The sequence below is a fragment of the Falco rusticolus genome, chromosome 2 (genome assembly GCF_015220075.1).
Source record: "Falco rusticolus isolate bFalRus1 chromosome 2, bFalRus1.pri, whole genome shotgun sequence".
NCBI lineage: Eukaryota > Metazoa > Chordata > Aves > Falconiformes > Falconidae > Falco > Falco rusticolus.
Window position 1 is genome coordinate 71514078 of NC_051188.1, and position 22142 is coordinate 71536219.

Sequence of the window (22142 nt, forward strand, 5' to 3'; positions counted from 1 at the left end):
CCACTGTGACCATCAGGTTGTTTTTGCTAGCTGCTGATTGCCACACCTGATACTCTTTAAATTACTCCAGCAAGGTTTCCCCATATATGTGACAGAGATTTACTTATTGCTTCACAGATCAAAATATTTCCCAGATCATAGTGCAGAGAAAGATGTAAACTGTCATGCAAGGTCAAATTACTACTTACTGCTGTAAGCCTTTTCTTTGTGCTAGCCTACAAGAGACAGGGTCAGGCACCTTAAACAGGAAGTAGTGAGAGAGGCGGTTGTCACTTAGGGGTTGATTAGGGACAGTTGTACCTGGTGAGCTAACCAGTGTGTAAAGTTAGTACACAACGGGAAGGGGAGAGGGAGTAAATTCTGTTCGTATTATGGCAGCACTCAGGAGAGGAAAGCCATAGCTCTGGATCCACCTTCTGTAGTATTGGGTGCTGCAGAAGATTGTGGAGATTAGTCTAATTTAGGGGTAATAATATGAAAGAAGAAACTTCAGTAACCCATTGGTGAGGATGTGGAGTGCTGTGGCTGAGACTCAGCTAGGAAACAGGGCTGGATATGGTGAGAGTTCATGAGCTGAAAAAGCTCCCAAGAAAAAAAATTGGAAATGTTTTAATTTCTTACTGATACTTGCCTTTCTCTTTTTTTGGGGGAAAGTAGATTGTCTTTATTTCAGAAAACTTTTGTTCTGATTCAGCCAGCAGACTGGAAATCCACTCACTCTCTATTTCCATGAGTAAGACAGTAAAGATGAAGACTAATTTAGTGCCAGTCATCTCCCATGCATTATGTATTAACATACCTATGCGAGGAGGGAATATTCCTGAGGAAAGGGTTGCTATTCAATGCAAATAAGAACAATCTGTGTTCTAGGTGGGAGGGCAGAAGGGATTTCTTGATTGTCTGCAGGAGTTCTAATTCTCTAGCACCTTCAGTCATCAATGCTTTCTTCTGCAGACTTTGCCATGAACATTTCTAGAATGTTAATAGCAAGGCTCATAAGTGAGGAGTAAACTACTCTATCACCACTCCAAAGTCCCCATTTTAGATTTTGAAAACTGCGATCCATGTCTGAGATTTAGAACATGACATAAATAAATTGGTTGCACCTAATCCTTATCTGGTGCTGGTGTAGTGAATCAAACATAAGCTCTTTCAAAATCGAGCGTGGGAACATTTCTCATTAGGATAGGCTATTGGCAGTGAGTTTTTTCATGCCTATGTTCTGCTTTTCTAATTGCTTAACCATGGAGCTGAGTAAAAGAGAATATCTGACTTTGGTTTCTGACCTGGTTCGGTTCACAGATTCTGAACTATCAGGGGAAACTCCTAAGTTTTATTCATCCTTCTCTCAGGTAAAACTCTTAATGTGTCATACTAAAAGAATATGTAGAAAAAATATTCCAATACAGTAACACTGAAGCCCTCAAATTTATATTTTCTGTATAAAAAAAAAAAAAAGAATGTGGTTCCATTTTTTTCGATTATTTAAAAGGTTTCTTTTTTCTTTTTTGTTTCAATTTTCTTAGAACAACTAATTTAAATCAAATTCTGGAAAGCAATGCTTTAATTCGAAGCTTATAGTACCTTAATATATAGAGATATTCCAGTACTCAAACACTTTGTTTTTCTGAAACTAATCTCATAATTTAACCCAAGTATTACAGTTCTTTGCAGATGAAACTGCTCTTTTGTGTCATTTGTAATGAGCCGCTTGTATCTTTGCAATACTTATGTCTTGCACGTTGTCTGTTGAGCTGACAAAGATGTAATGGTTTTGTGTTGGAGAGGCATTTTACTTGAGTGTAACAGCAAGGCCCCTTACATTACAACCTTCTCTTTCTCAATATAAATAATTCATTTACAGAGACAACTCTTCTTTCAGAGTTTTATTTCCTGACAGTGATTACTTGCTGAAATGGCTTGATACAAACTCAGACTGAGTATTTTTCTTGAATGGCATTGTAGGTAGGAAAGTTAGGTTGACAGTAAATGTTTGCCAAACTCTTCATCTAAACTGTCAGACCCAAAACTATATGTAGCAGCTGCTAGTTCTTATTTTCTCTTTTCTGTAACTTCATCCAAGAAAGCTGAGAGGAGACTGGGAGTACAGCATACAGACTTTCAGGAGGCCACTGACTGAAAGTTAGGTGAGAGTCAGGAAAAGTCTGAGGTATTAATTACACAAGAAAATCCTTTTCTTCTCTATCCTTCCTTCTGCAATTACCTAGACTATGCTGGGTCCTCCAAGTATAAAATTATATTTAGAAGCCTTTTTTTTAAATTAAAGAGGGTTCTGAAGGGAGTGTTTGTAAAGTGCTGCAGTTGCCATTTTGAGGTTGTGGCACAAACTAGTAAATTACTTTGTCATCTTAAACAAGGAAAACCTTCGGCACATATTATTTTAAAATACCATTGCTCTTTTTTGCAATTGTGTGGTTTTCTTGTGACTGCTATTATTTATCCAGACCTTAGTTGCTAGCTTGCTAGACTTCACAGGAACAAATTCTATTATTGTTCGGTCTTATGATATCACATAGGAACTCCCCCCTCCTATGAATGACTAAAACAAAAATGGAAACTTTAGGGATTGATTGTAAGACCAGCCTAGCCATTAAGATCTACAGTTTTCATTCCAAAACAATGTAATACTGGAAAGATTACAGCTTGTGCATTAGGGAAAGGTAAATCAAAGATAAAAGTGCTAAAAGTTGATTGATGATGATGGCGGGATATGAAGAATAACAGTGATTTGTAGTTAATTGAGGAAGTCTGTTTATGCACACTTTATCATTCACACTCCTGGACAGAATAGCAACAAAACCTAGCATGTGAGTAAAACACCCTGTTCAGAAGACCGTGTTCACATCCTGGTTTTACAGTCATCCAAACTTTCTTTCAATTTTGTGCCCAATTTTTGATTATACTTTTGATTTTCATTTTCATTCCTGTTTGGCTAGTTTGATCCTAAAACATATGCATGGCAGTTCTGTCAGGGTTTTTTTGCCTGTAGCAAGTGGATGTCTTTGCCCTTTTATCTGTTGTTCAAGCCCATTCTCTTCTATGCAGGAGAAATGAGTCTTTTTGTATTTTCCTCACTGATACCTTCACAGAATCATAGAATAGAATCATAGAATCATTTAGGTTGGAAAAGACTTAAAATTGAGTCCAACTGTAAACCTAACACTGCTAAGTCCACCACTAAACCATGTCCCTAAGTGCCACATCTACACATCTTTAAAATACCTCCAGGGATGGTGACTCAGCCACTTCCTGTTACTATATCTTTCTTCAAACGTGCCAATTTGTTGTAAAATTTAAAAGTTTTAGCTGACCACTATGATGTCTGAGAAGTGAATCGTTAGCATAGCAGTTTATTTTACAGGAACAAACAAGTAATTAGATGTTGCCTATAGGGTCATGTAGGAAAATATTAATATTCATCATCACTAACACAAAGTAAACATTAACAGTATGATCACTAATACTATGGTTACGGATAACTGTGTAATGATTTATTACAGATTTATCCCAATTTAAAAATAGCAATTTATGTGCTAATGAGATAATGTAAAATATCATTATAGAGTAATTTCAAAAAATATCTCATTACTGTAGAACCAATCTTGTTAGTCTTTTGCATTCGGAAGTCTTGTGGAAACTTAGGCAGGGTTGGAAGTGACTGTGTATTTCTGGAACAGATTTCATATTGTGTTTGTTATGTGGTTGCGTGCCTTCTAAAAATCTAGTGCTAATCGCTTTGCTTATATAAACGTGTATATTGATCCATAACATTTTTACCACCTCAGTTTCGAGTAAAACCAGAATAATTTAGACCTGGGAGTTGTGCTTGAAAAATGTAAGAAAGGCTAACTGTCAACAAAAAATAATTTTATTTCTATTTTAAAATTTCTGAGAGCTCAGCAGCTAGTTCTACTCATGAGTTTAAATGAGCTTCCAATAAAAATATTTCTAAATATTAAGCTTTAAAAAATAATTCTAAATATTTATTATTTGTGCAAGAACATAAATGTGATTTGGACAGACTTCAGATGTGGAGGAAGCTTTCTGTAGGAAGCAAACAAAGTAGTTTCATTCATGAAATAGGCATCAATTCTGAATAGTGGGGTTCTATAAAAAATTAAGAGACATTTTAAAAGGACAGGATAATTTAAAATAGTAAAGAAACATAATAGAATGTCAGGAACTTATTGCAGATTTTTTTCCCTACATGACTTGTGAAATTGTATAACAATGCCTTTGTTCATTTCCAAAGAAGTCTTTTAAAATTCTCCTGATTTATGTGTTGAGTTGTTTATACACGTGATCAGTTTGCATATGTCCCAGAGTAGAGTCTTCACAGATTTTAAAGTCGTTCAAGCTCAGGTACTATTTATTTCCACAGTGAAAATCTATAAAGCAGGACTACACAAATCCTATAGTTGGCCTGCATGGATATTTGTAATCAGGACATTATTCTAGCTGTTTCTGTCTTTTGTTTCTGTCCAGACATACCTGACCTAACTTTACAATGTCTTAAGTGTTCATCTGACTTCTTAAGTGAGCTCTGCAGGCAGCGTTAAACTCATGACTCCGATGACTAGGCATCTTTTGGATTGTCTAAAGTTTGTAGACAAATTTTACTTGGATGTGTCTTTGCAATCTGATGGTCACAAGGCTGACTGGAATATAAACACTCGGTCTCAAAAGCCATGGAGTTTGGATCAGATGGGAACTATTAGCTAGACATTGGTGCGACCTTAGTTTTATTTGCAGATATTTTGATTGGCTTTATAAATCCCTGCCTCAATTAGAACCAATAAGTTTGAAAATGAAGTGATTGTGATAAGCAGTTGGCTAACCTTAGATAGTACTGTGTAGCAGCATAACACGCAGTTACTTGGATGTGCTTACATTGTCTTTTAGGCAAAGTTAACTATCGTGTAATAAATCATATTTCAAATAACTTTGAGAAGGTTGATATATTTATTGACAACCTTTAGTTGCTCTTGTGCATGTGCCATATGCATGGTTCTGCCAGTAATTTTTCTAAGTTTCTGACAGCTCTTTAGGAATGATTTTGGGCTGATGCCGATACTGGTACTAAAGAGAATTTGGTTTTACAGTAGAGGTCAAATCTTGAAACAGAAGAAATAGCCACTTCTTAAGTCAAAGCAGAATCTAGCCTCAGACATTCCCAGTGAAATTAAAATTCAAAATAAATAAAGCTACTGGAACTTAGCATCTATTTGTAATCTTATTGGCATCTTTTAGTGAGGCATTAACACGTTTGTTGTTCAATCCGCAAGACTGTGAGCTTTTACTTAGTGCAAGAAAAAAAGACTCCATCCGCAGCCCAGCAACTCCATGCATGGCTTAAATCAGTCCATGAACTGAGTGCTCACAAATGCATGTAGTACACAGAAAAACTGAGCAGGCTTTGAAAGAATTGGTGGTGTAACAATTTATGTCTTTCCATGAAAATCAGTTTATTTTGAAGACTGGTAGAGGGTGAGTTTTTTCTAGTAAGGCATAATAACTTTAAGACTCAGTTATTTTCTCTTTCATAATGCATTCTGCATGAAGTAATCTTAAAATCTTTGCCTCATTTTATTTTGAATTAAAATTCTGTGATGAAAAATTTAAAATTTATATCTGATGGTTCTCCCAGTTTGTATCTGTTTATATCCATGAGAATCCGCATGTAAAAAGAACTGTATTCTTCTGTCTTTTCTTTCAAAACCTGAACACGTTTGCCATACAATCATATTACAATTGTATTTTCTGCCTAGGAAAATAAAATATCTTTCAAAGGAACTTTAAGTCTTTGTTGTTGTTGCAGTGCTATAATAGTTTACCTGTATTTTTTTACTTGATTTATTCTTAATTTTAATTTCACTGGGAATATCTGAGGCTAGATTCTGATTTAATTTGACTTAAGAAGTGGCTGCTGCTAAGTTTCCTTCTGTTTCAAGATTAGACCTTTATTGTAAGACCAAATTCTCTTTAGCATTAACAAGAAATGCTTCATTTTTTTTGCACCAGAAGAGAATTTGGCCCAGAACATTAAGGAGAAATTATCATCTCATAATCTATTTATATACTTAGCTGCAATGTTTGAACAAAAATGGATTCCAAGCACTGTGTTCAGGTCCTGAACTTTGTCCCTGATCCCACCAAGATTCAATTGTATGCCAATGTGCATCACTAACTCTAGTCCCATTAATGTTCGCCAGAACTCCTTAGTGTTGAACCTCCAACTAGATATGTGCATTAGCCCTAAAAAGATCAGAGCCCTTTATTCCATGTATACTGTCTCGGTAAAAGAGCTAGCTGTAGTTCTCCGCTATTACCAATTCCTATGTAATGACATTTATTACTGCATTTTGAGGCAAGTCTCATTACCAGAAGCTGCTAGACTCCTATTTAGTTATTAGCTGGGTACAATTAGGGTTGCATTCATCAGTTGTGCTTGTTCAGCTGAGTTCAGATTTTCTTTAGCTGAAGGGAAGATCTGAGTTTATAAGCCAGTACTTCAGACAATTTGAAACCATGACCTTAAATAATCCTGGATGTTCTGATCATATGCAGTCAAAGAAGTGTATGGTACTTAATGAATTAGAGACAATGGTTCTCATGTTCAACAACTATTTGTGTCCAATTTAATGTCTGCTTTTGCAACACTAGATCTAGTCTTCCTAATGATATGGCATACCAAAGTCTTACATGACAAGGCAGCCTGCCTTTTTTTTCAGAACCATCTAAATTTACAGGTACTTTAAAACTCAATGGCATCTCATTGTTAGTCTGAAATTTTGGGGATGTGGGCAAAAATTATTCATCTTTACATGTGAAGATTTCTGTCTACAGCTTTGTGCTGGATGGCTTCTTAAGCTTTAGACAAATTAACTGTTATCCACTTGAGATAAGCTTCCCACAGAACCATGGAATTTAACTGTTCATCGCTTCTCTGCTCAGTAGCTTCCCCGAAAAAAGCTCTCAGAGTTTTGAGTGGATGATATACCTATTACCATTTGTTCTAGCGGACTCGGGGACTAGTGAAAAAAAAAATAATCCGAAGTTCAGCATAGTTCCCAGACTTCAGTGATCTGGAATTGCTTTGAAGATTGTGGAGAGGGGAAGGTGCCTCTATGAGAAAGGGAGATATTTAACAGAAGCTGTTGGCTTACTAGGGCCAAATTTGCATCAATTTTGACTGCAGGATAGAACAGGATTTATACTTACCTAGTTTTGGGTCAGCTAACACCGGAGAAAGTAAAACACCAGTTTAGATCTCAGTTTAGAGGTTTATGTATATGCTATGGGTTTGAAAGGAGGGCAGTATAAGTGAAGTAACCAACATGCCTTTCAGTGGAAGAGTGGCATTATTTTAGAGCTAAGCTACGTCACCAGTAAGAGCTATCTGAATAATGTTCACCAAGTACACTGACACCAAAGACGCTAAAAGAAAGATAAATCCTAGTGGCCTCAGCTAAAGAAACTAGTAAGAGCTTGTCCTGGCCTATTCAGCCTATTCAGTCCTGGAAGTCTGAAAATATGGAAGATCTTATGAGAAACTTGCATTGTTGCATTGACTAAACCAAATCAAATTCAAAAACCTTTGGATGAATCAGTGCAAAGGCAACATGGGCCGAACAGAATGAGTCTAAACTGAAAGGAGAAGAGTTGCTTAGGTTTAACTAAATGGATTTCATAGGGATTTTACTCAGAGCTAGGATGGTTTCAGGAATGATGAGATGAGAAAATCTGGAAAGATTTTTTGATGTGAAACAAACATGCTGAAGGACTTACATGTTGAGGCAATGGGAAAAAGTGATATGCTGCATTATTTGTAGTTTCTTGTCAGTCATCTTAGGTTTTGACTGTAAGCCACTGTTCTTAATACTGAGATAAATGGCGATCATGATGATAAAGTGGTATAGGCTGTAATTTACAGCAATTTTTCTTGGGTAGGAGGAAAAAAACCTTGCCCTCCTGAAAAATATGTAATTCATAGTTCCTGGTAGTTCTACCTGAAGAATAGACCTTACAGTTACTGGGGAAGAAAATATTTAAAGTGAGTACTCATCGTTTCTGCAAAATAATATTAAACATATTTTTTTTTCCTCCACAGTAAAACCAACAGTTATTGATGTTGACATTTATGTCAACAGCATTGGTCCTGTATCATCAATAAATATGGTAAGTGACTTGTAACAAAGATTTTTATCTGGACTGCTGGTCTTGGCATCAGTACTGGCTTTAGAAAAAGGCAAAAATGCCACTGGGATAAGTTGCTTTGATTGCTAATTTGGTTCTGCTTTCAGGTATAGATCTGTTTTTCATATGACTCTTTTGTGTCTCTTTCAGAGAAGAACAAACCTATGAGCAATATTATGCTCTGTGTTGTCTACCACAAAATGCTGGTAGATCTTGAATGGTAAATAGACATCGCAGGGAAAAAATAAGTATGAAGCAAAGCTATTGTGAAGAAAATTTGTGAATTAATGTTTTGAGAGTCGAATATATGTAGCTTCATCTTATACAGAGATTCATCCCATACTATTAGTGTATTTATATGAAATTCATCATCTCTTCAGTGGTTACTTTTCTTTCACTGAGTTATTAACAATCTTTAGCCTTAAAGTATAATTTTGAAGAAGTTACACAGAAGTGTATTGCATGTGCAAAGGCAGGAGAAACTAAATGTCTGGGTGGTAGTGTGAAAATAGTGAACCTAGCATAACGTAACAGTTGGTCAGTTGTTGTGATCTTCAGGACATTTCTCAGTTCTGCAGCAACACATTCAGATTAGAAAGCAAGCTGAGTGTTTATGCAGCTATGGAGGTATGGGTGGCTGCTTGTGCAACTTCACATTTGAATTCAGCATGGTATTCCTCTTTGTAGACTAGGCTGAATTTCTTTTTAATACAACTTGGAAAAGGAGGACCTAGTAATATCTTCATTTACTTAAAGCTCTTATACGAACCTCTTCAAAGCAATAACTTTCTCTTGTTCACAGTGATATTCCAAGGCTGCTGTGTACAATGATTATGCAAGTATCTAATAAATACACTGCATGTATGTTTAGTATTTGGGGAACAAAAGCTCCTGAATTTGAAAGGTGGTCATTCAGCCTGATTGGTTTTGCCTATGTACATGGGAGAATGTGAATTATTGCAACGTGTCAAATACTGGGTGGTCAGAGACTCCTATGCCCCCTGGCAACGGGAAATCTGACAAATAAAGATAGAACAAACTATGTGCTGGGAACAACTTGTCCGCACATTCAGAGTGTGAAATGTATTGGTCATATGTTGTGTGAAGCACTGAAATGTCAAGCAATGAGGGTACCTGCTCCATTCTTGAACTAGTAAATAGTTAATTGTCTTGCCCTTCCCTGACTGCGTACCAAAATGACTTGTCCAGGGAATGATTTATTGGAGGATCTGTTCTACTTAGTCCTCTGGCTTGCATTTATATACACTCTAGGAATGGGTACTCTGTTCAAAAGCAATGGGGACAATGGTAAGGATGCTTGCTTTTCAAAGTCTTTTTGCTCTTTGCCCCTCTGAATTAGCTTGTAAATAGCATTTTGAGGTGATGGAAAGGTATGTGGAATAATAATTAGAAAACATTTTATCAGAACTGCTTCATATAACAGGAAGGAAAAAATAATAATAGAAGGAGCCAGTGGTTCTTGGAAGATTATTATGGCACAGTCAAAACATGACTGATTTACTTATGGCTTAACTTTGAGTTCAGGATAACTTATGGCACCAAGGTGGAAAGATGCACCAAGATATCAATTTAAAAAATGCATGCTGTATCTTTTTGATAGTAGACAGTCTTATTAGGATAGCTCAAGATTGTATGGCATAGAGGTATTTCTTGGTTACAGCTAAAAAAACCCCCTATGTATAATCTCTAAGGGCAGAATCATATCTAACACCGTAACTACATAAAATGTAGGTACCTGAAGTTGTAAGAACTCAAGTCTGGTTAAAGGTATATTTACAATTTTGAATAAAACCAGACCTTGTTTCAAATATGCTTGTGGACAGTATATTCCACTGAAACTTAATCTGAACACTTTTGAATTTGACTTCTGTTCTCAAACCTAATTATCAATATAGGAGATTAACATTATGGACTCAAATGTAGCAAACTTTTGTCCAAAAGCTCCATTTTTGCTTTGTTACTTTACAGTTTGTTCAAACTTGCATGAGAGAGCAGAAATGAGCTTGCAGTCTCACATTTACAGTGAGAATGGAAAGCCCTCCTCACAAACCTATAAGCTATGGTGCTGTGTGATAACTTGTCTCTCCAGTGCCAGAAGTGATTGAGGAGCTACTTTCCCCCCAATCTGTGATATTTCAGATGTTTGGATATAGTATGCAGTAGCTCTGTGATACTCTACTGGGGAAAAAATTAAACAGTTTTTGGAATTAAAAATAGGTATAAAGTAATTTATATATTTTTTAAGTAAGCAGTTTTTCATGTAGCCTATGAACTGCTGGAGCATGGGTACACAAGCAGCTGAACAGAAACAGTAGCTGGAAATTACCTGTGGCAGTGGAAGAGGAAGGAAGGGACTGTCTTCAATCTGATTCCTGTCATACAACTGAACTCTCGAAGGGAGAGGAATGTGTGCAAAAATCCTGTACAGAATTTAGAATAGTATTCTGGGAGAAAAAAGGAGTATTCTTGCAAGAATCTACATATGCTGTATTTCTCAGCAGGACAGGAACTTTTAGCTTTTCTCCTTAAATTATAATTAAAAGTTGAGCTATTCTGTCAGGACAGCTCTGCAAGATGGCAGTTGATTGAGTGAAAAGAAAGGTGATTACATTGATTTCCATCTCTTGTATTTTGAGCGAGATCATCAACACGTACCAGGAGGACTTCCCTGCTGTGTACTTCCAAACTTAGCCCTTAGCACTATCTCTTTTTTCTTAATCTGCAGCCCTTCTGAGGGAAAATTGTGTGGAGCTTCTCTAGAGATCAAACTCTGCAGGTATATTTTCTTATCGGTTTTCATCAGCACTTTCATCCTGTGGGTGAAACCTAGAAAGTAAAATAATTTTCTTTAAAATATCTGTTCAATGGGTGTTCAGTTGAATGTTCAAGCCAATTTTGTAGAACAAAGCTTTTCAGATGTCAATAACTTTGTGGTATTTATGATTAGACTTGAATATGGATATTAACATCTCCCCGTTTCTTTTCTTTAACAGTCAGGAAAAAGATAGTTGTTACCAGACACCTACCTACAGCAAAGACAACCTCAGATTAATTGTATGTGAATGCTTGTGGCCCTGCGGAAAAAGAATTTGTCTTAGACTGAGGCTGAAAGTGCCACAAGGAGAGGAAATGTTAGGGACCCTTTCAAAAGGGCTTGGAGTTAAGGGAAACGTAGTGTTCTCTGTGACAGAGACAGCATAATCCACAGGAATATGTGGCTGACCCTGCATTCCAGACTGTTTGCAGAGGGTTTATCCCACTTCCCCTAAAGGCCTTGCCAGTGATTCATTTCCTAGTTGCTTTCAAAAATATCTATTTAGAACCTCAAGATTTCCAGAAAAAACAGGAGTGATTGTGAGAAGGTAACGTAGTTGCTCTTCAGTTAGAGACTCATCATTTTAACATTGTCATCATTTATGATGACTTCTGGATAGATAGTGGTGACTCTTCCTTTGTCTCTGACATGGAAGATTTCTTTGGGCCATGGTCTAAAAAAAGCTAATGTTAAGTAGCAAGAAATAGGAATTGTGTAAGAATAAAGAAGTAAAACCTGGCTGAATAATGAACTGAGTGATACTAGGAGGTAGTCTAAAGTGGCAGGGGCTTTGAAGAAGAAAGCAATTTCAGTGTTTTGAGCTATGGCATGATGATATGAAATGACAGAAATGATTGATACTAGACAAGAGTATTTTGAAATTAAAACTCTGAGATGTTTGAATGACCATTCAAAAATTTTAGGGTGGCTTTTTAACAGATAAAAGCCATCTAGTATAAATATCTTGGTATCTGTCCTTTAATAAAAAAATAACAGCATATGAGCTTGGATTTATTTAAAAGAAACATAAACTGGTTGATTTAAGGGTAAATGACACATGGATGTTGTAAGCCAAATCAAATCTTCCAGTGTGCATATTCTTATCTCTTTGTCTTGGTTTTCATCTCTTCATAAAGTAAGTTACAGAAATCTGCAACTTGCCATTTCATGTTACAATGTCATTAGAGACCCTGACTTGTAGGATGCAATATTCATATCTATCAGAGGATTTTATTTCAAATTTTTTTCTATTTAAAAAATGTGTTATATCTGTAATCATAATGAACATCCACTGCTGTTAGGGATCTTCTGAGTTTTTTAAATTTGAAAATTCATCTGCAGTCTTGTTTTAATTTCACACACACACACACTTTATATTGTGAAACAGGTCTAAAAATTCCACATTACTCTGTTTTCATATCTTAGTGTCTTTTTTAAACACTTCCCATTCAAAATGGTGTCCAGGAAGCATATGCTTTTGCATTAAAATCCATGCTCTGATTTTTGTCAACAACACAGTTCTTGTTAACAACAACAAAGGTTTGTAAGTTGCTTTATAAAACTTAGATCTTAACGTGGCTTACTGTAACCTCTTTTTCTACAGACAAGCAGTACTGGCTTGTTGTATAAAAGAACAGGAAAAGGAGACAGACCATGTCAATATGCAAAGTAGGAATCAAATGTAACTGATGGGGGAAAAAAATCCCCTAGAAGTAGTTTTGTGAGTCAGGAATATAAATACACTGAGATTATATAGACTATTAAATCTCAATAGCATCAAAGTTTGTGTATTTGCACACACATATAGTCTTAACTGAGTAGCTACAGGAATATGAGACTGCAACACAAGTGGCTGGTGAAGGAAGTATTTGACATCTATGTGGTTTTAGCAACTGGAATCTCATTTTAACGAAGCTGTACAGAAAGTATGTTGAAGAGACAGTGAGAAACAAGTTTATAAACTGTACTTACCTGTTCATAAAAGTACTAATTGATTGTCTGCTGGATATATGCTCATCTTTTTATTCTCAGGTAATCTGAAAAGGTAATTCATAGAGTGTTTCTTTTGTGTGTTTCATCACTTCATTCTTTTGTGTCCACTTTCTAGGCTATGTCATATATCTGTATGGATGCTGTATTTCCTTTTGTTAAGTGTTGTAGAATAAAAGCAATCTTTGCTCCTTTTTTCCCCCCTTAATGTATTGATAAACTACTTTGAGCTTCAGTTTCAAAGTCCCCACACGCTCATTTTGCTTCTCCACTAGACTTGGTAGGTATTCAAAAGAATAGTCTTCATGTGGAGACTTGTCTAAGGTATTATTCAGAGCTTATAATTAGGTCTCAATTTTTTGAATATTTTTAGTCTTTATGTCTATTTATTTAATAGTTAAAGCTATTATTAAAGCATTTGCAATTATAGAAACATAACGTGGTGAATCTTTCCATAACAGGGCAAAGATAATTTAAATTCAGATTTTGTCTGGTTTTCAACTCACTGTGTAGCCCTGAGTGTTTCCTTTGCAGGCTTCTTCTCAAAGACAATGCAACACACTATTTGAGCCACAAGCCTGATATCCTGCTGTTCATTGTTAACTTGGAGTGTTTTTTCCTAACTGTATCTCACTGTCCTACCTAATCTATTTATAAATCAATTGTGTAGGAAGGTGGTTTGTTATTTTTGAGGGGTGAGTTTTCAGGTTGGTGAGTTCAGATCATCTTTACAATAATGGCATGCCTCGGGATGTATTCCCCGCAAATTTTACAAGATTTCTTTTTTGCTCTGTGACCTAAGATAACACTCAAGTCCTGCACTAAATTTTAGTTGGAGTGGGTCTTTTCATTTATGAGGATTGATACTAATCATACACTTAAAATTTTTGCTAGAGTATGATCAAGTTACTGTTCTTGCTTCTAGATCATATTTATATACTGTCATTAAGTTAAGATCACTCATGATAAAAAAGGTATGAATTATTGGAAAATTTTAAGCTGCATGGATTTGTGCTGATAAATCAAAATCACCTCACATACAGACTTGCTTCAAGCTCTGGCAGTCAGTGCCTTACTATGAAAATGTTTCTGGAAGGTAGCAGTAATAAGCTGAAACTTGAGTCTATTTATGACTTCTGTTCCACCATTGAGCTTGTGGGAAGCTAAATAATCTCAAAAGTGAAATGGAGTGGAAAGGAGAAAGCTGGAGGGGAAAAAAATGAGCTTGGTTTGGTTTTTTCGTGTATCACCTAGCAGCTTCTACTTTTGGTCTCCTCTAGAGCTCCATTTCACATAACTAAAATAGGACCTAGCTGACTGACACTTAGATAAAGGTCTTAGGCTGCCCTTGTTTGAGGTGCAATTGAATGGACTAGCATAATGTTCATTTTTCTGTAATGAAACTTGTGTACTGTGATGAGTAGCATTAAAATACTTATTGCTATAATTTACTGCACTGGCAGGAAATCCAGTGTGCTTCTTGGAGAAATGATCGTTTCTGTCACAAGTCTTCAGTAATGGACTGATCTTCTGTCTGCTGGCCTGTTTTATCAGAGTTCAAGGACATTGTCATATATGGATGCCTTAGTGTTTTCTGAAAAGGCGTATAACAAATAAACACTTTACTGTCACTAATCCAGGAAAATTAAATGTCTCATCTGCCCAGTAACAGGGATTGAAAAAAGATCTGAAGAACAGCTGGACTGAAAGATTTTTCCATAGCTGAATAGTGCTAGAGAATCTAACAGGTACCTTAACTTTGAGCAAATTAATTTGCCTTTGTACAAAGTATAGGAAGAAACTACTTTCCAGCCTGATGCCAGGTCTTAGGCTTGATTTTTCCCACTTCAAGAACCTGTTTCTTGGGCCTGCGCATCCTAGGCTTCAGAGTAAACTTAGGCACTGTTACAGTTCCTACAGAAAGTAACAGTTGCCTTCCTTGTCTGCCCAGTGCTACATAGCTTTACTTTCTTTATTGCCGACATTTGGGAAAGTTAATTTAGTAAAGCTACGGCTGAATTGCTGCAAAGGATATTGAATTACTTTAGGGTAAATAGAGGGTCTCTCTGCCTATATCAGATTAGTTTTTGTGCAGTCAAGCATTTATCAACTTTGTTTTAGAACCTGAGCTTTCCATGATTACTCTATGAAAGAGTAATTACTTCTGTGTCAACCTGTTTATTGGATTCCTGCATGATATTGACATAATTCAAACCATGATTTTGAGAGTTTGATCTTCCTTAGTTCTTCCAGTGATGGATTTACCCAAGAAGCAAATGGATGTTGCTGACTGGTTCTCTAAATAATAGAGCAGTCCTAATGACAATTTGTTGTAAAATGTCATGGTATAAAGTTTTGGGAGTGCAGACCCAGGCATCACAGCATCCATAGAGTCATTCCAGTGGCATTATAAATGTGCTTGTAATTAGGAAGGAACATCTGAATACAATGTAACCTCATATAATCCCAAAGACAGAAGAGTCTTCATGTTTCTGTAAGTTTTTTTGGCTGGTAAAGAACGAATACTATTCATCAGTGTCATTTAAATATCAGAACAATGCCCTTCATTTTTCACACCATTCTTACAATGAATAAAACCCAGAAGAACCCACGTAGCCCATTTTTTTTTTTTTTTTTTTCACATGAGAGCTTGTCATCAGTCTAATTGGACATAATTTCCTTTATTGTCTCATGGCTGAAAAATAAGGTTTAAAGAATTGTATTTCATTTCCCTTCAAGTTTTTTTAGTGAATATGGTGTCCTGTGACTCTTAAGTACTCTTAGACATGCTTTTTCTGGTACAGACAAGGTATTTCTGCTGAGTGACTACACAGAACAGAAGAACAAAACAAATGCTTTGTTTCTGCAGCCTACAGACTGCAGGGTTGAATGCCCACACCTCCATGCTTTTGTTAATATCACACACTTTTCTCCTTTTAAATCACAATAGTCTTCATTTATTACTTTCTTGATCTGGAAAGGGGACTTTTATGTGGTCAAAATAGCAATATTCTACATTCTTTATATGTTTTCGTAGGTTTCTTCCTTGAAGCTTTCTCCACCTCTGTTGTCTTCTGCATCTGATTTTCATTAGACTTTTAAGATAAAAGTTCTCCTACATACTGTGTTGGACAAGCTGTTTTCTACCCTTAAAACTGGTATCTCCTCCAGAAACTGTGTCTCTTTTCCTGCTTCAACAAATTACATTTGTGACCCTTGAATGCTGAAAAATTTGGTGAAAGGAAGGTGTTTTTGCAACTATTATTAGCTTTTTGAATATTACACGGAAGCAGACAATTTTGACCATAGAGTTTTAGTTAAACATCTTAGGTACTATGGTGAAGTAGAGTGACTCCATTAAAAATAGCAACAAACATTTAAATGTTAATAAAATAATTTTATTAAGTGATTTTTGAAGTTTTAAATAGTAAAGGAAACTGTTCAGAGGTCTAGAAGGTTAAATTCTCAAGGCTTTTGTGAGATTCTTAAACCAAAGAAACTTCTACATTCCTGTCTGACTGCTTTCTGTGCTTACCCCAAGGTGAGCTGTGTGTGCTGGGAGCTTATCTAGGAAACTACATTCCTTGGGAGACTTGGGAGCAGAAATAACTGATACTTGCTTTCTTTGACTTGCTTTGGCATATTTTGCAAGGACAGCAGAATTTTCAAAAGTGCTTAAGGAACTTAGTCATGGGAGGTATTAAATACCTAGCTATAGTAAGATGTGGTAATTCTTGTACATACGACTTAACGAATTTAGGGCCATGTTCACAAAGGTATGAAGGTGTCAAGCTCTTTCAGATAGTGCCTAGTTTACCATAAATGTCTATGGTTGTTAAATACTTATATCAGTCTGAGCTCCACTGCTGTTTTCCTTGCAAAGATAGTGAATGCTTGATTTACATGGAATTAGAAATTTGGAAGAAATCTGTATAATTCTTGGCCATTTCTGCAAACATTTTTCCATAGGAATTCTGTTTAAAAAAAAAAAAAAAAAGTTGTAATAACAGGGTGGTTGTACCTGTTGTGATTTGAGATTTAAAAAAACAAAGTTTGAAGGAACGAAATTAGGCTAGCTGTTATAAAGAAGGTATATTTGGAAAAATGGAGAAACCCTTGGTCATGCAGACACTTCATCATGTTTGACACACACAGTGATGATTATACTGTCATGTAATCTACTTCTGTATTAATATTCTTCTATGAAGCCAAAAGTTGCTGTGAAGACTGTATGGGAGAAACAGAACAAATATGACATGTCACAGTGAAGTGTAACAGAGGAGGAGAGACAAAAATGGTTGGCTGCTATTTTGAGAATATTTCATAAGATAGCCATGCTATTTCAGACCTTCTGGTCTTTGTCCTTGAGAGAAATTACTACAACCTTCAAAAGAAGAAGCCTGGAAACTAAAATTCATAATTGTGTTGAATATAGAAAAGTACAAGCTCAATGGTAACATTGGTTTTATGTCTTGTACAACCTGTGCTCCTGGTAACCTCTGCAAGTGGTATCTACTTGTCACCTTTCCTGTCTGTTGCACCCTCTTCTGATTCAACTGTACATACTAACCTTTATCTTGATTGTCCATTGATTAATGTAACTTATTTTTACCCAGAACATAGTCATCTCGACAAGCTTGAAGATTGCAGTGTCTTTCTCGGATCTCAAAAGGGGCATGTGTGCCCAAGCTTTTGTGATTTTTTTTTTTTTTCCCCCATCTGTATTATTTACTTAGTAAGAATAAATTACCTCTGTTTTCAGATCTTGCCTCTCAAAATCATTCTTAGAAACAGTAGCTAGTGGACTCAAGGGATAGTGAGCTTTGGCTGATAGTTCATGTTTCGTAAACTGCATTGCCTAACTGAGACAAAGAAATAACTGCCATTTGGTTACACGCACTCCATATATTTGACTCTGATAGTTCTGTGCTTTTGAATGGCTTTTCAGGTGGATATTTCCCCAAGGTATATTTATTGTAGCGTGCACAGTATGTTTGTTTCATTACTTAGAAGGCCTGTAGATTGAGGTTGAAATACAAGGCAATCAAAATTGTGAACTGTAGAGAGGTATGACCTTAATTTTTCCATTTATAGAGACTGTTATATCGCAGTAAAACACCTTTTGTTTAATCATGTCAGTTACTTAATTTTACCACTTTTAGTAATTGAAGAATTGAGATCACCAAGCTGTTTGCTGGTCTTTCCCACTGCAAATGGAAATGAAAAGTTATCCTCTTGTATTACTTACCTGCCTCAGTCTTGGTCTTCATTTCTCTGGGTGAAATTGTCACTTGATGACATGCTCACTAAACATCTGGCCATCTTTAAGGCAAAGCAGTTTAAATTTTCCTAAATTGGACTTCATGCATTATGCAGACATTATTTCATTAGACACTGAGATGAGCTATCAAGCTATATTGTTTGGTCAGAATAATGTAGGCTTGCCTCTTGATGCTGGTTTGAAATCAGACTAACAATTTCGGATAAATTCAGTTCATGCAATCATTTTTGCTTGTGATTCAATTAGGGCATACATAGGGATCTAGGTAAATGCAGTCAATGATTTTTTTCTCTGTTCCTGACTTACATGGATACCTATGTGCAATGTGTGCAACAGCATAAACAATAAAAGAGCTAAATTAATTTCTCAGGAAATGAATGGAACTATGCCATGCATAAATTTGAGCCACAATCTCCTAAAATATTCACTCTGAGAGGCTAATAATAAGATCCAAAGTAACATAAATTCATTTTGGTAGTAAAACATATTGGATTCTCATTGCCTTCTGTCTTTTCCTTTAATTTGCACTATTGTGGAGAGTGAAAAGTGAAACACCAGTGAATTGTGGAATTTCCTCTGTGCTGGATGGGGCCAAATGAACAGGTGATGTGTGCAGCAGTGAAGGATCTGCCTGCTGCCTAATGTTGTTGTCTGAATTCCACAGGGGCTCAGGTTCTCACCTGACATAAATGGCTGACTGCATCAGTATAAATAAAACTTGTGTCAATCTGTGCTAGTCCGTAGGCTGCCGCTTTCATATTTCTTTTTTCCCCCCAAGTATTTTTTTTCATTTTTTCCAGATTAAAAGGTTGATTATTAGTTTTCTTTGCATAATATTATAATCTATTCTATCATCTTTTTGCAGAGTGTATTAAAAAAAAAAAGACAAAAAAAGACTGCAAGATTGTCTGACTGCACTCACCTGAAAGCTGCTAAGTTGATCTTGTTTTCCCTAACTCTGGTGTCTGAAACTGTATTTATGTAAATACAGCTGAACATTTCTTTGCCATCTGGATGGTGCTGTAAGAATGGTATAAAGAAAAGTGAAAACAAATATAGGAAGACTAGGAGAATTCCTTAAAAAGGTAAAATTAGGCCTATATTTTGGGAGCTGATTAACTGGACCAGCACACAAAGCTTTTGACAGATTGTGGCACAGCTAGATTAGTCAACAGCAAAGAGATGGGTTAGAAGAATCCTTTTTTCTTTTGGATTTCTAAAAACTGGCTAAACTGGTATTGTGTGAATAGTCTAGCTAATGGGAACAATGATAGCTGCTCCATTTAACGGTAGGCTTTAGCCCAGATTTATGCATGAAGCTTTTGCTGACATAGCAGTGTTTAGGACTGTGACTTCTTTGAAAATACCTCGCCTGAAATCCATTGGCTAGAGTATAGAGTAAAAGCATTTTGCTCAAAAAGCCCACTGTGCTTGGAGAATCAGCAGCTGGGTACAGCTGTTGGGTGTAGAAATACGTGTGATGGCAGTTACATTTGCTGTCATTGTCCAAGCAAAACTGTATGAACAGATTGAGAGGCTAAGCTTATTTAGGAGGATAATATAAACATCAATTTGCTTGTCACAGAAAAAACTCCATACTTTCCTGTCTCAAGCACCTGGAAATGCTTTTTTGTTGGATTTTTTTTTTCCTGTTGCTAATATATCTTAGCCTGTACGTATATATAGGCTGTGGTAACAGGTTAGCATCTCTCAAACTTTAAACTCTCCATAGGCCTAAAGTTACAAGGGTCTTTGTAAAACTCCTTGAATAAAATGACAAACAAACCAGCAGTCAAAACCTTAATTAAATAAAAATGAGGGACATGCCAAAAATCTGTTAGCTTCTAAATAAATGACCAGATTTGTGCTGGGTATCATATGGAAGCCAAAGTCAGGAACTGGATTTAAAAGTGCTCTTTCATTATTTTTGTGTCAAATTGAACTTTACAAGGCACAGCTTCCATTTTCGTTTGGTATCTGAAGCCCTTTCGTGGGCTATATCTCCAGTTGTTTTAACTGAGTGTTTTCCAGGCTAAGATGTAGGACAAAGTAAGTTTTGCTTAGAAAACTAGATAATTTTAGCCTTACCTGGTAATTTATTTCTGTGGAATTACTCTGGATTATAAAATTACAATAAACATTGTTAACTAAGGGTGTAAGTACTTGGGGTTGATGTTATAATCTAATTGAACATCTGTGTACTGTTTTTCTTTATAAATATTGGTTTTCAGCTAAGTATTGTAAAGACTTAGGGAAATCCTTTCAACAGCAGATAACCATCAAAAAAAATTCTATTTGCCAAAAGCAGTTCAGACAGTGGTTTGGCTATTTCTGGAACAAAACTAGGAATAAACACATTTTTCTCATTCAAAAGTGAGTGACCCTCTGCCTCTCCCCAACTTTACTCCCTCATGGTAGTTAGAAAGGACATTAAATAGTAAGGTTTTGGAGAGGAGGGAGAGAGAATGGTGCATTTTCTGTGTGTTGGAGATGCCTTCTTTTGTTACTATGAAAATCTGCCTACAAGTCTGTTTGCAGATGCTCTGCAGAGATAAAAAGTTTTAGCAGATTAAATCTCTGATTCCACCTGTGTTGCTTATGTTTCAGTATGAGTATGGACCAGATGTCCTGGAGAGCTTACATTTGAGCTATTGCAGGCTGATGTGAAAGAACAGTATTCTGTGCTCCTAGTGATCATGCTGCGATGCAGCACCATAGAAGAGGGAGGTACCCAATTGCAATGGACAAGGAGCTAGGGGTAGTGTCAGGTGGTGGAATCCATGAAATAAATGTGAAAATAACTTACCGAGACATGGGTGTGTTGAAAAGCATAAAAGAGTGAGGACTGGCAGGGTTTAATGAATAGCAGTGTACTGAAGATTTGGTATGAACAAATCAGGATTGGAGGTAAAAAGAAAGAGCAGGGTGAAAAGAGAAGGAACATGGCAGGGAGATTGGATAGGAAATCTATTAGTAGAGCCCTCATGCTCCTCTAAAATCTAAGAGGGAGTTCAGCCACCATGCTCATATTGCTTTTCATAGCTGTGTGCAAGTTTGTATATAAGTGTCTTGGTTCTTATATTCATACTGCCTGTAGGGATGGCTATCAGCTATGAACTAGTGTTCACCTATTTTGCCTTATCTGGGTAGCCGACTGAGTCCCTCTGAAGGTGGATTGAGCGTGCAGATAGGGCCAGTGTATAGCTGGAAAAATAACCTCATGATCTAGGTTTAGGCCTGGATATGCTTAATCTGAAAGAACTATACCAGTGTAGCCCCAAATTCCTTGCCATTCTTAACATTAAATCTTTGTGAATGCAGTGGCAAACTCTCCTGGTCCTTTAAGTGGATGGCAAGCAATGGTTTTTAGTTATTGGGAACTAAGATGGCCTTTTAGCTCAAACAGAGCTCACTGTGATGGAGCTAATATTTTGAATTCTGTTTATTTACCTACAGAAATGACAATGTGATGGCATGTAATAGGTTATTTTTTATGTAAAAAGCTAGCAAAGTATTCACAAAAATTTTATTTAAGGACTTTGGGGGTTGAAAAGTCAATGATTGATTTTTTTGCTCACTTGCACTCAAGGATCATAATACAGTCCTACATTTCTTGATAATCTACCGTATTTCTGCAAAAATACTTCCTCCTTCTGCATACATAAAAGTTCTCTGGTCTGAGACACTTTGTTAGAGGAGATTTCTCTTTATTGCTATTGCATGACCAGGAGGTGATTTTAGGGAGACAACAGAAGAGTCTTGAGGCTGAAGCAGCAGAATGCTGTTCCAGTAGAACTGGATCCTGCTTCTGCCAAAGAA

The 22142-nt window shown here is 36.3% G+C and overlaps 1 protein-coding gene across 1 annotated transcript in view; it reads left to right on the forward strand.

Moving 5' to 3' along the window:
- The window catches only part of LOC119143548 (gamma-aminobutyric acid receptor subunit gamma-3-like), a 174722-nt gene that overhangs the window by 10583 nt on the left and 141997 nt on the right, over positions 1–22142 (forward strand). Inside the window, exon 3 of the mRNA XM_037377924.1 lies at positions 8132–8199. Within this exon, the coding sequence (XP_037233821.1) occupies positions 8132–8199 (68 nt within the window). The remainder of the gene's footprint in view (positions 1–8131; positions 8200–22142) is intronic.